Source organism: Asparagus officinalis, chromosome 7, assembly GCF_001876935.1.
Source record: "Asparagus officinalis chromosome 7, Aspof.V1, whole genome shotgun sequence".
Lineage (NCBI taxonomy): Eukaryota > Viridiplantae > Streptophyta > Magnoliopsida > Asparagales > Asparagaceae > Asparagus > Asparagus officinalis.
In genome coordinates, this window is record NC_033800.1 from 40034141 (window position 1) to 40048820 (window position 14680).

General features: G+C 41.3%; 1 protein-coding gene across 1 annotated transcript in view; it reads left to right on the forward strand.

Annotated features, from left to right (window-relative positions):
- The window catches only part of LOC109850576 (probable enoyl-CoA hydratase 1, peroxisomal), a gene marked incomplete at its 5' end in the record, with an annotated part of 4395 nt that extends 844 nt beyond the window's left edge, over positions 1-3551 (forward strand). Inside the window, 2 exons of the mRNA XM_020420612.1 lie at positions 2879-3161; positions 3253-3551. Coding sequence (XP_020276201.1) covers positions 2879-3161; positions 3253-3354 — 385 coding nt within the window. The remainder of the gene's footprint in view (positions 1-2878; positions 3162-3252) is intronic.

Below are 14680 nucleotides of genomic sequence, written 5' to 3' on the forward strand. Positions count from 1 at the left end.
TCCTCAAAGTTTAAAGTGGCGATGGATATCTATCGATGTGCTCTTTTTTCGTAGATGACGTTCTCTCTTCTTAGGGGGTGTTTGGTTCAATTTCTAGAAATTATAGGAAATGTTTTCCACCTAAAATATGATTTCCTTGTATTTCTTAAAAAAATTATAGGAAAAGTTTTGAGAAATCAAAAGTATCAATTTTCTTGTTTTTTGTACTTTGCTTGTTTGGTTCAAAACAAGAAAATAGCTCATAACTTATAGAAAATAACAAGATTTGATAGGTTTTTAATTAAATATGGTATGTGTCAGATTTCTGGTGATTTCCTCTCATTTTGAGAGGAAATTGCTTTTTGTAAAATTTGGTAGGTTTTGATATTTTATAGAAAATATTTCTGTAAATTTTTTGTTGAACCAAACACAATTTACAGAAATCTCTGGAAAACTTTTAATTACAAATTTGTCATTATCAGATGTTTTGAGAAAAGTTTTCTCAAAAAGTGTGCAACCAAACAGCCCCTTAGTGTAGTCATCAATCAATTCCGTATTTGATAGGCAATTCTGTTCATATCTCGTGGGTTCCCTGTCTTTCTCAGTTTCTCTGCCTTATTTCACCATTACTTGTATTGAAAGAATATATTGGCATTGATCTTAGCTCCAAACCCTAATTTCCTTTTTTTTCCCCCTTCTCCATGTTCTTCCAAACTAACACATGGAGACCACCTATATTTCAGCGAAGCTGATTCTGCATAGCATCCTTCATGAGAAACAAATAACTTATAAAGGTCGAAGGGATAAATAAGTTGTGATTTCCGGCAAGTGAAGAAATCCGAATTTAGGCACTGGGCACCCACGTATGCATGCCCTGGATTACTAGACCCCTAGAGGTCCCCCCCCCACCCACCACCACCACACACACACAAAAAAAACAAGTAGTCTATTTCATATTTGACATCTAAGGGCTAATAAATATTCGTCTCTCACAACCAACAATATGTATTTCTAGTGTAATCACTGAGAGAAAATACAAGAGAAAGACTTCCTTAGGAGTTAATCAACGGTGATCAAGTTTGTGGCTTCCTTTAATTTTTGTAGTGATTCAAATATCAGATTCATGCAGATAAAAGTTAGTTTTTTTTATTTGATACATTTTTTACTATTATGTCTGTCAGTATCACTGACTGAGGTCTAATTGAATTAGATTTTTGAATTAGTTCTGACGATTGTCAATAAATTATAAGTGAAAAAATCCAATGTAACCACGAAGCTTACAATGATAGCTACTTCTTCGAATGTGATACATTAAAGTTTGTAGAAATTATAATGAATTTATTCCATAAACCTACATGATTCAATTGATCAAACTGCCATGTAAGCATTGTTTTAAATATCCCCGACATGGCCCGATATATCCCCCGATATATTCTTTTACAGGGCTTGCCGCAACCGATATGCGATATATCCCCCGATATATTCTTTTACAGGGCTTGCCGCAACCGATATGGTCTTTAAATATCCTTTACTGCTTTTTGGCTATTTTGAATGGGGCTTGCCGCAACCGATATGGTCTTTAAATATCCTTTACTGCTTTTTGGCTATTTTGAATGATAAATCCCCGATATGGACGATTTATTAGCCGATATGTAGACCAATATATCTTTTTATATAGCTTGTTACAAAATAATATACCGTGTTTGGAATTTTTGGGTGAGATATCAAGATTTCCCCATTATATCAAATGACATTTTGCCCTAAAAAAAGCAGATTGAATGTTGCGACGTTGCTTTGCACTTTTGTTTATTTTAGAAGGTTGATTAGTGATCCTAAACATATATTATTCATATTTTGTATGTTTAAATTTCATTACATATGTTGAGATTACATTTTAATGCATTATACTATGTATGCAAACATTCATTATGACATTCCGATATTTACCACATATCCCCGATATTTCCCCGATATCCGCAATCCAATATGAATTTTGGTCATCCGATATTTCCCTGATATCCGATATTTAAAACATTGCATGTAAGTACTAAGTAGATTTGATCTTGTGAGAATCATCTATGAAACATAATATGAATTCCGCATCATTATATCAACTCCCAATAAGTAGTTTAATATGACTTCGTTAAGCTACTAATTTACCCGCAACCCTGATTCTGCTAAGCTTGAGTTGTCAACATTAGTGGCTTCAATTTTTAACAAGGCTTGGATTGTCCACAGTAGTGGATGCTTTGTATTAAATTAATACAAGATTCATTTTTATTAGTAGTTAAGCTGGTATCCTCTTTTCATAATGAGCCCAAGGTTACTATGTGAAAAAAGGTTGATTAGAGATGGGCTATATGAAAGCAAATGGCAACCAAGATGCAGGTTAGAGAGAAATATAAGTATAATTTCTTTTTGATTTTTTAACATTTATAACTTCTTTTTGATTTTTTTAACATATACCCCACCCCAAATTCACTTGATTAAATACGCTTGTTTTAATTGTCATACAGATCAAAAGATCTTCGTACCACAACAAATTACTAGCAGTGGAATGATATCAAATCAAACTGAGTAGGTCTATGACTAAAGTAGTGCTATAGTTGTTTGAATAAATATCCAGCACATGAGTGTGACAATCATATTGGTCCACAGATGTGGCTCTATGACTATAGATGTGTATATACACATTCTAACACTATTAAGCTACAGATTGCAAGCGCACGCGCGTGTGCATAAAAATGCACATATTCACATGCACAAACACGGACACAAACAGCAACACAAACACAAACAAAACTGGGAACAACACAGACAAACACGAAAATTTGCTGTTAATCCACTATTTAGCTTTACTGAGAGTTTCTTTGTTTAAATTTATTAACTGGGAATTCAGGTTTGGAATATTTCCATCATGGGGCCTTTCTCAGAAGCTTTCACGTGTAATAGGACCAAACAGGGCTCGTGAAGTGTCACTCACTGGCATGCCTATAACTGCAGAAATGGCAGAAAAATGGGGGCTTGTTAATCATGTCGTGGACACTGGAGAAGTGTTGAAGAAAGCCAAAGAGGTCGCAGAGGCCATCTTGAGAAATAAGAGAGACATGGTATTTAAATACAAGTCTGTTATCAATGATGGCTTCAAACTGGACCTCACCAATGCCCTTGCTCTTGAGAAAGTGCGTTTCCTTAAACCAGGATTGAATTGGTTTTACTTTAACTTATAGTTGCATACCTGACCAAATATTACTCTTACATGTTAATTTGCAGGAGAGAGGACACAATTATTATAGTGGCATGACTAAAGATCAATTTGCACAAATGCAGAAATTCATAATGGGTCGTAGTTCAAAGTCCGCTTCAAAGTTGTAGATGCATTGGATTTGTATTGTGGAAAGTTTATACAAACCTAAGAAATAATCTGGTATCTTTGTTTACTGGCAGCTATCAAGTGTAATATTTCTTAATGTATGTGAATAAGAGGATAACACTATTTCTCTAATCTCTCTTTCTTGAGAGCACGCGCTTATAGCTGCGTGTTGTAATGGTTCAGAGGGTCACTTTTGGTATTTACTGTATTTATGTATCATATCATGTTAACACTGCTATTATTTGGCATTGCTTTATCAACTTCCTGCGTTAGGGAATTGTCGTAAATTAAGTGGATTTTACTTCATTGTGTTGGCAAGAATTCATCGAAGCCATGATCCTCTGTCTCTCCCGGCAGGGTAAGGACTCAGAAAAAAATCTTGAGGAATCAACAAACGCGACACTCATAGGAGTTCCACTGAATTTTTCTTAAGAAAACGGGTCAGAGTTAGAGTTTATAATGGATGGATCTTGTAACTGTATTGGTTTCTGGGTATCACTTTTAGATTAACTTAAATAAGGGTGAATATGTAATTAATCCTAAAAAAACTGTCTAAGATGTAACAGAAGCTAGGGTGGGGGTATATTTGGCGGCAGGAAACAATTTGAGGGGCAATGCATGGGGTATAGCGTAGTTATGAACAACACATAGCTACAGTAAAACACCAAATTGCTTTAGTATGGACATAAATATTCGCAACTATTGACAATATTTTTTTTTTTTGGGTAAATATCTATAATGCCATACTGATAGATAAGACTCTAGAAAGAACCGCCCCAAGTTCCTCCCAGTCAAGAAGAAAGATGGCGCTAGAACTTCGATTTGACGAAGCTTCACCTATAGAATCTTGTCCAAAGTATGGCAGCTCTTCGCGATGGAAGGCGAAGGTAATAATAGATTTGTTATTAGTAACCAATGCAAGAAAATGATGTGTCCTAGAGTAGCTAGTGGAGGAAGTTCACTAGGCATTTAAAAAATTCATATGAATGAGGAAGAAAAATAGGTGCAACTTGGGGGAAAATTATAGATTTGGATATATAAATTTGATAGAATGAAATGCTCTGGCTAAGTATGTCGTCGTAGGTGAACATACATTTTTAGAATTAAAAGTAAAATTCTTGAAGAATTTAGGCAAGAAATAATGCAATGCTTGGGTTGTTCTCTGGATTCAATAACGACGATCTTTGAATCCACAAAAAAAATTAATATAAGAAGAATTTTATTGATGAAAGGTCATGCCTTGAGGTCTTATAATCTTTTACTTAAATAGAAAAATAAAGTAGACTCTTGCTAGGACCCAAAAATTTTCCAGGAATAGAAATAAGAAAACTATCCTTAAAAGACTCCATATGATTGAGGAAATCAAGCAGTTAAATTTAGAATAAAACTGGATATGTTTCCTAATCAAAACAGACTCCGAAGCATTACACAAAATAGAAAGAAAAATGTTAAAAGTCTGTTCTCTCTCAATCTAGAGGAAATTTTGCAAAGCATATGGTTGGTTGACTCCGTCTCGAAAAAATATGCAACATATATTATTCGTCTAACTCCGACGTACGGTTTAGGAGATTTAATTCGTTCATCATTATGAAAGACTTCAGACCAATCAGTTTAATTAACTGCCTTTTCAAAATTTTCACCAAAATTCTTGCAAGCAGATTATCTCAATATATGTCATCTTTAGTGGCTCCTACTCAATCTGCTTTTCAATCAGGGAAATCAACCTTCGATTCTATTCTTTTTGCAAATGAAATGATACATTTCTGTTCAAGGAGGAAAAAAGAAGTTGCCATGATTAAAATAGATTTTGCTAAGGCTTTTGATTCATTGAACTGGAAGTTCATTATTGATCTTCTAAAGGCAAGAGGTTTTGGACCTAGATGGTGCTCATGGATTCATAATATTATTTCATCTTCCAGTTGTGCAGTGCTAGTTAATGGGCAGCCAACCAAATTCTTTAATTGTAAGAGAGGTCTTAAACAAGGGGATCCGCTATCGCCAATGTTATTTAACATTGCGGTGGATGTCCTTCACAGAATGATAGTGAACAATGTTGATGATGGTTTACTATCTAGTCTTGGTATCAAAGCTCCTTTAAACCAGTTGAGAACTCTTCAATATGCTGATGATACCCTTCTTTTTGTCAGAAGCTCTTCAAATGACATCAGAATCCTCAAAACAATTTTGTATATTTTTGAAGAAATGTCAGGCCTGGGTATTAATTATTCCAAATCATCTCTTGTGTATTTTGGCAAAACTCATTTGAAAGAGCATTCACTTGCTTCATCTCTTAACTGTAAAGTGGATCATCTTCCCATCAAATATCTAGGTTTGCCTCTCAAATATGGGAAGCTTTCTAAATCTGATTGGCAACCCATTCTTGATAACCTTCATAGGAAATTATCTACATGGAGGAAACATTCATTATCCTTTGGTGGGAGGCTTGTTTTATTAAATTCTGTCTTATCTTCCATTCCATTATATTTCATGTCATTCTACAAATTACCTATGTGGCTCATCAAGGAAATTGATAAAATCAGGAGAAATTTCCTGTGGACAGGAAATATAGATAATAATGCCTTCAAATGTATGGTTAGTTGGAAGAGAGTATGTCTCACTAAAACAGAGGGGGGATTAGGAGTCAAAGATCTTAAAGTTTTCAATTCATCTCTTCTAGCAAAATGGCTATGGAAGTGTCTGGACAGAAATTCCACAATTGGTGCTTTCCTTCATCAACTATATGCTACCAGAAATTACAACATTCAAACTAGTAGTATCAATGCACTGAATTCTTCTTTCTGGAATGCTATCATTTCTCATAATGAGGTTTTTCTTCACAACATTGAATGGAAACTAGGCACTGGTGATAATATAAGGTTCTGGGAAGATAAATGGCTTGGAGCTAACTCTCTAGCTAGCCTTTATCCATCTTTATACAAGTTATCTTTCTCCACTAATGTATCTATCAATAGCCAAGGATTCTTTCAGGACAATATATGGCATTGGCATCCTTTGATGAAAAGAAGTATAACTCCTTCGTCTCAAAATGACAGAATACATTTCATGAACTCACTGCAGCTTCATCATGTCTCTACTCAACAGGATCAACCCAGATGGACATTAACAACAAGTGGAGTTTTTTCAGTTAAATCTTATTACAATTTTCAAATTTCTAGAGGTATTCTCACTCCTTACTACAAGGTTACCTGGAACAATATCATCCCAAGCAAAGTCAGGTTTTTTATGTGGTTGCTAACACTAAACAAATTGCACACTAAGGACAATCTTCTTTCAAAAGGATGGCAAGGAGACAATATATGTTCATTCTGTGGGTTGACAGAAGAATCAAGGGATCATCTTTTCTATTCATGCTCTTTATCATTACATGTTTGGAGACACTTCACAGAATACTACCTCCCTTTTCAATGGCCTTCATGTTTTACAAATCTCCTTAAATCCGTTGAACAACTTAACAGAATACTACCTCCCTTTTCAATGGCCTTCATGTTTTACAAATCTCCTTAAATCCGTTGAACAACTTATAACAAGAAAGGACATCTATGGCGTACAATCCTATCATCAGTATGCTGGCATATTTGGCTTGCTAGAAACAAATTCATTTTTGAGCATACTAATTTTTCATTTAAATCAATTATTAACCTCTCAATCTCTGGTGTATATGATTGGATAGGAGCTGGAAGTGGTTCAGTTGCTAATAATCTCTCTACATGGCTTGAGGAGCATCCAATTAGCAGGAGAAGTACTTGATGTGAAGATCTGCTTGGAAATTCTCTTTTTGGAGATGTTTTTTGTAATTTTGTATCTTAACTCCTTCACCTTGTTTATATTTGTGTCTGTTAGTTTATAGAAAATTTAGTTCCTTCTAATTATACGTATAGCTGGCTTTGGTTCTTCTTTATATCTATGTCAACGGTGAATGACGGCAAGGCCCACTCTTCACCTTCATAGATCTTTAGAAGAAGAAGGTTATACGTCACTAATTACAAAGAATTATATTTTCTATCTACTAACTTCTGGATACATTTCGTATCCTCTTTTGTACTTAAAACAGCTTTTTATTTGCTTTTGGTTTTTAATGAACAGGGTCTAACCCTTGTTTTTCTATCAAAAAAAAAAAATCATTGTGATCAATTTTTTTTTCTGGACTCCCGTTTGAACTTTTGTCGATTCAATTTCTTTATGAATGCATCCGGAGCATGTTCTACATCTAGAAAGTTGTCAACCTAATTGTCCCGGGCTCCTAAAAACACTATAGCACACGGACAGCTAACTACAGAATTTCAAAACGATTAAAACTGCTCAGACATGGTGTGAGCTACACATTGTTACTAAATAAACTACCCCTCATCCGTTAGCAAACGTCAAGTCGAAACCTCAATCATTCTTCTAGAGGCGTCCAATTAATGTTGGATTTAATCTAATAAATCTATTTGTGGGCACATATGATTAATCAATGTGTATTGCTATCTTTCAGGATAACCCACTAAAGTGATCAATTAAGTTGGGTTAATTTGGTATTTAAATAAGTCATGGGGTTATATGTGCAGATACCAGGTTGTAATTGTAATTTATTAAGGGGCTAAATTGCAAAAGTACAACATCTATAAATAAGGGGTTATGGTCCCTAACCTAGGGTTACATTCTCTAATTCTCTACACCCCCATCTAGCTAGAGAAATTCGGTTTTAGAGAGAACCCTAAGGTTAGAAGATCCAACACCCAAAATCAAGATCAATCTATGGATTCAGGTATAAGCTTCCGCTCTCTTTTGATTTTGTTAATCTCTTTGAATTAATCATGGCTATATGGTTTTAGATCTCAAGTTTTATGATGTAGATCTAACAAGTGGTATCAGAGCCACCTTGATTAATTCTTAGGGATTTAAGTTTTATTGGGTTTTTGATCTTAAATCTCTGGTTAAAGATTCAATTTTTGGGTTCGGATGAACAGTAATGTTCTCGGATGAACAGTAACGAAATTTTTTCCCCGGATGAACAGTAAAGTATTTTTTCGGATGAACAGTAACTGAAAAAATCACCGGTGAACAGTAACTTTTGGGAATTTTTTTGGATTTTTCTTTGATTTTTCCTTCAATTTTTTCCCAATTCTGGATCTGTTTTGAAAATAAAAATCAAAGGTTTTTTGGGTTTGTCGGCGGCGGTTTCAATTTGAAACCCTAAGGGTTCATGGCGAAAATTAAGGAGGTGGTTACCTCAAACGAACCTCGCGTTCGTTCAATTTTAACCGAGCTTCGCGCTCAACGAACCTCGCGTTCGTTCTAAGGTGAACCTCGCGTTCAACTCAGGTGAGCGTCAAGCTCAATTTTAACGAACCTCGCGTTCGTTCTAAGGTGAACCTCGCGTTCAACTCAGGTGAGCGTCAAGCTCAATTTTTTAACGAACCTCGCGTTCGTTCTTCAGACGAACCTCGCGTTCGTACTTCAGACGAACCTCGCGTTCGTACTTCAGTCGAGCCTCGCGTTCGTACTTCAGACGAACCTCGCGTTCGTACTTCAGACGAACCTCGCGTTCGTACTTCAGACGAACCTCGCGTTCGTACTTCAGACGAACCTCGCGTTCGTACTTCAGACGAACCTCGCGTTCGTACTTCAGACGAACCTCGCGTTCGTACTTCAGACGAACCTCGCGTTCGTACTTCAGACGAACCTCGCGTTCGTACTTCAGACGAACCTCGCGTTCGTACTTCAGACGAACCTCGCGTTCGTACTTCAGACGAACCTCGCGTTCGTACTTCAGACGAACCTCGCGTTCGTACTTCAGACGAACCTCGCGTTCGTACTTCAGACGAACCTCGCGTTCGTACTTCAGACGAACCTCGCGTTCGTACTTCAGACGAACCTCGCGTTCGTACTTCAGACGAACCTCGCGTTCGTACTTCAGACGAACCTCGCGTTCGTACTTCAGACGAACCTCGCGTTCGTACTTCAGACGAACCTCGCGTTCGTACTTCAGACGAACCTCGCGTTCGTACTTCAGACGAACCTCGCGTTCGTACTTCAGACGAACCTCGCGTTCGTACTTCAGACGAACCTCGCGTTCGTACTTCAGACGAACCTCGCGTTCGTACTTCAGACGAACCTCGCGTTCGTACTTCAGACGAACCTCGCGTTCGTACTTCAGACGAACCTCGCGTTCGTACTTCAGACGAACCTCGCGTTCGTACTTCAGACGAACCTCGCGTTCGTACTTCAGACGAACCTCGCGTTCGTACTTCAGACGAACCTCGCGTTCGTACTTCAGACGAACCTCGCGTTCGTACTTCAGACGAACCTCGCGTTCGTACTTCAGACGAACCTCGCGTTCGTACTTCAGACGAACCTCGCGTTCGTACTTCAGACGAACCTCGCGTTCGTACTTCAGACGAACCTCGCGTTCGTACTTCAGACGAACCTCGCGTTCGTACTTCAGACGAACCTCGCGTTCGTACTTCAGACGAACCTCGCGTTCGTACTTCAGACGAACCTCGCGTTCGTACTTCAGACGAACCTCGCGTTCGTACTTCAGACGAACCTCGCGTTCGTACTTCAGACGAACCTCGCGTTCGTACTTCAGACGAACCTCGCGTTCGTACTTCAGACGAACCTCGCGTTCGTACTTCAGACGAACCTCGCGTTCGTACTTCAGACGAACCTCGCGTTCGTACTTCAGACGAACCTCGCGTTCGTACTTCAGACGAACCTCGCGTTCGTACTTCAGACGAACCTCGCGTTCGTACTTCAGACGAACCTCGCGTTCGTACTTCAGACGAACCTCGCGTTCGTACTTCAGACGAACCTCGCGTTCGTACTTCAGACGAACCTCGCGTTCGTACTTCAGACGAACCTCGCGTTCGTACTTCAGACGAACCTCGCGTTCGTACTTCAGACGAACCTCGCGTTCGTACTTCAGACGAACCTCGCGTTCGTACTTCAGACGAACCTCGCGTTCGTACTTCAGACGAACCTCGCGTTCGTACTTCAGACGAACCTCGCGTTCGTACTTCAGACGAACCTCGCGTTCGTACTTCAGACGAACCTCGCGTTCGTACTTCAGACGAACCTCGCGTTCGTACTTCAGACGAACCTCGCGTTCGTACTTCAGACGAACCTCGCGTTCGTACTTCAGACGAACCTCGCGTTCGTACTTCAGACGAACCTCGCGTTCGTACTTCAGACGAACCTCGCGTTCGTACTTCAGACGAACCTCGCGTTCGTACTTCAGACGAACCTCGCGTTCGTACTTCAGACGAACCTCGCGTTCGTACTTCAGACGAACCTCGCGTTCGTACTTCAGACGAACCTCGCGTTCGTACTTCAGACGAACCTCGCGTTCGTACTTCAGACGAACCTCGCGTTCGTACTTCAGACGAACCTCGCGTTCGTACTTCAGACGAACCTCGCGTTCGTACTTCAGACGAACCTCGCGTTCGTACTTCAGACGAACCTCGCGTTCGTACTTCAGACGAACCTCGCGTTCGTACTTCAGACGAACCTCGCGTTCGTACTTCAGACGAACCTCGCGTTCGTACTTCAGACGAACCTCGCGTTCGTACTTCAGACGAACCTCGCGTTCGTACTTCAGACGAACCTCGCGTTCGTACTTCAGACGAACCTCGCGTTCGTACTTCAGACGAACCTCGCGTTCGTACTTCAGACGAACCTCGCGTTCGTACTTCAGACGAACCTCGCGTTCGTACTTCAGACGAACCTCGCGTTCGTACTTCAGACGAACCTCGCGTTCGTACTTCAGACGAACCTCGCGTTCGTACTTCAGACGAACCTCGCGTTCGTACTTCAGACGAACCTCGCGTTCGTACTTCAGACGAACCTCGCGTTCGTACTTCAGACGAACCTCGCGTTCGTACTTCAGACGAACCTCGCGTTCGTACTTCAGACGAACCTCGCGTTCGTACTTCAGACGAACCTCGCGTTCGTACTTCAGACGAACCTCGCGTTCGTACTTCAGACGAACCTCGCGTTCGTACTTCAGACGAACCTCGCGTTCGTACTTCAGACGAACCTCGCGTTCGTACTTCAGACGAACCTCGCGTTCGTACTTCAGACGAACCTCGCGTTCGTACTTCAGACGAACCTCGCGTTCGTACTTCAGACGAACCTCGCGTTCGTACTTCAGACGAACCTCGCGTTCGTACTTCAGACGAACCTCGCGTTCGTACTTCAGACGAACCTCGCGTTCGTACTTCAGACGAACCTCGCGTTCGTACTTCAGACGAACCTCGCGTTCGTACTTCAGACGAACCTCGCGTTCGTACTTCAGACGAACCTCGCGTTCGTACTTCAGACGAACCTCGCGTTCGTACTTCAGACGAACCTCGCGTTCGTACTTCAGACGAACCTCGCGTTCGTACTTCAGACGAACCTCGCGTTCGTACTTCAGACGAACCTCGCGTTCGTACTTCAGACGAACCTCGCGTTCGTACTTCAGACGAACCTCGCGTTCGTACTTCAGACGAACCTCGCGTTCGTACTTCAGACGAACCTCGCGTTCGTACTTCAGACGAACCTCGCGTTCGTACTTCAGACGAACCTCGCGTTCGTACTTCAGACGAACCTCGCGTTCGTACTTCAGACGAACCTCGCGTTCGTACTTCAGACGAACCTCGCGTTCGTACTTCAGACGAACCTCGCGTTCGTACTTCAGACGAACCTCGCGTTCGTACTTCAGACGAACCTCGCGTTCGTACTTCAGACGAACCTCGCGTTCGTACTTCAGACGAACCTCGCGTTCGTACTTCAGACGAACCTCGCGTTCGTACTTCAGACGAACCTCGCGTTCGTACTTCAGACGAACCTCGCGTTCGTACTTCAGACGAACCTCGCGTTCGTACTTCAGACGAACCTCGCGTTCGTACTTCAGACGAACCTCGCGTTCGTACTTCAGACGAACCTCGCGTTCGTACTTCAGACGAACCTCGCGTTCGTACTTCAGACGAACCTCGCGTTCGTACTTCAGACGAACCTCGCGTTCGTACTTCAGACGAACCTCGCGTTCGTACTTCAGACGAACCTCGCGTTCGTACTTCAGACGAACCTCGCGTTCGTACTTCAGACGAACCTCGCGTTCGTACTTCAGACGAACCTCGCGTTCGTACTTCAGACGAACCTCGCGTTCGTACTTCAGACGAACCTCGCGTTCGTACTTCAGACGAACCTCGCGTTCGTACTTCAGACGAACCTCGCGTTCGTACTTCAGACGAACCTCGCGTTCGTACTTCAGACGAACCTCGCGTTCGTACTTCAGACGAACCTCGCGTTCGTACTTCAGACGAACCTCGCGTTCGTACTTCAGACGAACCTCGCGTTCGTACTTCAGACGAACCTCGCGTTCGTACTTCAGACGAACCTCGCGTTCGTACTTCAGACGAACCTCGCGTTCGTACTTCAGACGAACCTCGCGTTCGTACTTCAGACGAACCTCGCGTTCGTACTTCAGACGAACCTCGCGTTCGTACTTCAGACGAACCTCGCGTTCGTACTTCAGACGAACCTCGCGTTCGTACTTCAGACGAACCTCGCGTTCGTACTTCAGACGAACCTCGCGTTCGTACTTCAGACGAACCTCGCGTTCGTACTTCAGACGAACCTCGCGTTCGTACTTCAGACGAACCTCGCGTTCGTACTTCAGACGAACCTCGCGTTCGTACTTCAGACGAACCTCGCGTTCGTACTTCAGACGAACCTCGCGTTCGTACTTCAGACGAACCTCGCGTTCGTACTTCAGACGAACCTCGCGTTCGTACTTCAGACGAACCTCGCGTTCGTACTTCAGACGAACCTCGCGTTCGTACTTCAGACGAACCTCGCGTTCGTACTTCAGACGAACCTCGCGTTCGTACTTCAGACGAACCTCGCGTTCGTACTTCAGACGAACCTCGCGTTCGTACTTCAGACGAACCTCGCGTTCGTACTTCAGACGAACCTCGCGTTCGTACTTCAGACGAACCTCGCGTTCGTACTTCAGACGAACCTCGCGTTCGTACTTCAGACGAACCTCGCGTTCGTACTTCAGACGAACCTCGCGTTCGTACTTCAGACGAACCTCGCGTTCGTACTTCAGACGAACCTCGCGTTCGTACTTCAGACGAACCTCGCGTTCGTACTTCAGACGAACCTCGCGTTCGTACTTCAGACGAACCTCGCGTTCGTACTTCAGACGAACCTCGCGTTCGTACTTCAGACGAACCTCGCGTTCGTACTTCAGACGAACCTCGCGTTCGTACTTCAGACGAACCTCGCGTTCGTACTTCAGACGAACCTCGCGTTCGTACTTCAGACGAACCTCGCGTTCGTACTTCAGACGAACCTCGCGTTCGTACTTTGTTACATTATGTTTGGTTTTGACCTCACTAAGGAGGACCAGTTGAAAATAGACATGTACTGATCACATTGCATGTAATTTTCATGCTGCACATCCATGATTGATCTATGTCGTTTGATTGTATTGGTATATGTGACCATTGATGGGTCGAGTCACGATAAATGTGACGAAGGCCGCTTTGATCCTATATTGATATAGTCAATGGACGAGATTGTTCGGAAATACCATTTCAGTGATAGCAATTTTTGAGCTCATAAGGTTATACACAGTTTAAGGAATCATATGGTGCCCAAGTGGGAGATTGTTGGATTTAATCTAATAAATCTATTTGTGGGCACATATGATTAATCAATATGTATTGCTATCTTTCAGGATAACCCACTAAAGTGATCAATTAAGTTGGGTTAATTTGGTATTTAAATAAGTCATGGGGTTATATGTGCAGATACCAGGTTGTAATTGTAATTTATTGAGGGGCTAAATTGCAAAAGTACAACATCTATAAATAAGGGGTTATGGTCCCTAACCTAGGGTTACATTCTCTAATTCTCTACACCCCCATCTAGCTAGAGAAATTCGGTTTTAGAGAGAACCCTAAGGTTAGAAGATCCAACACCCAAAATCAAGATCAATCTATGGATTCAGGTATAAGCTTCCGCTCTCTTTTGATTTTGTTAATCTCTTTGAATTAATCATGGCTATATGGTTTTAGATCTCAAGTTTTATGATGTAGATCTAACAATTAATCCTAGTCCAAATCCTACAACGAGAAGGTAAATTTTAATTGAAGATACAACTGAGAGGATAATACGCAATTTACCAACCCAAAAAAAAAACCTATAGCCCTATAGATCTCTCAATCATTATGTTCTCATTATCTTGAAATTTATGTGTAAGCCACGTGATAATAAAATTAGGTTTTCTGTTAACGATATCACTCTAATAATTTTTTGTGTATATTTTAAATCTAG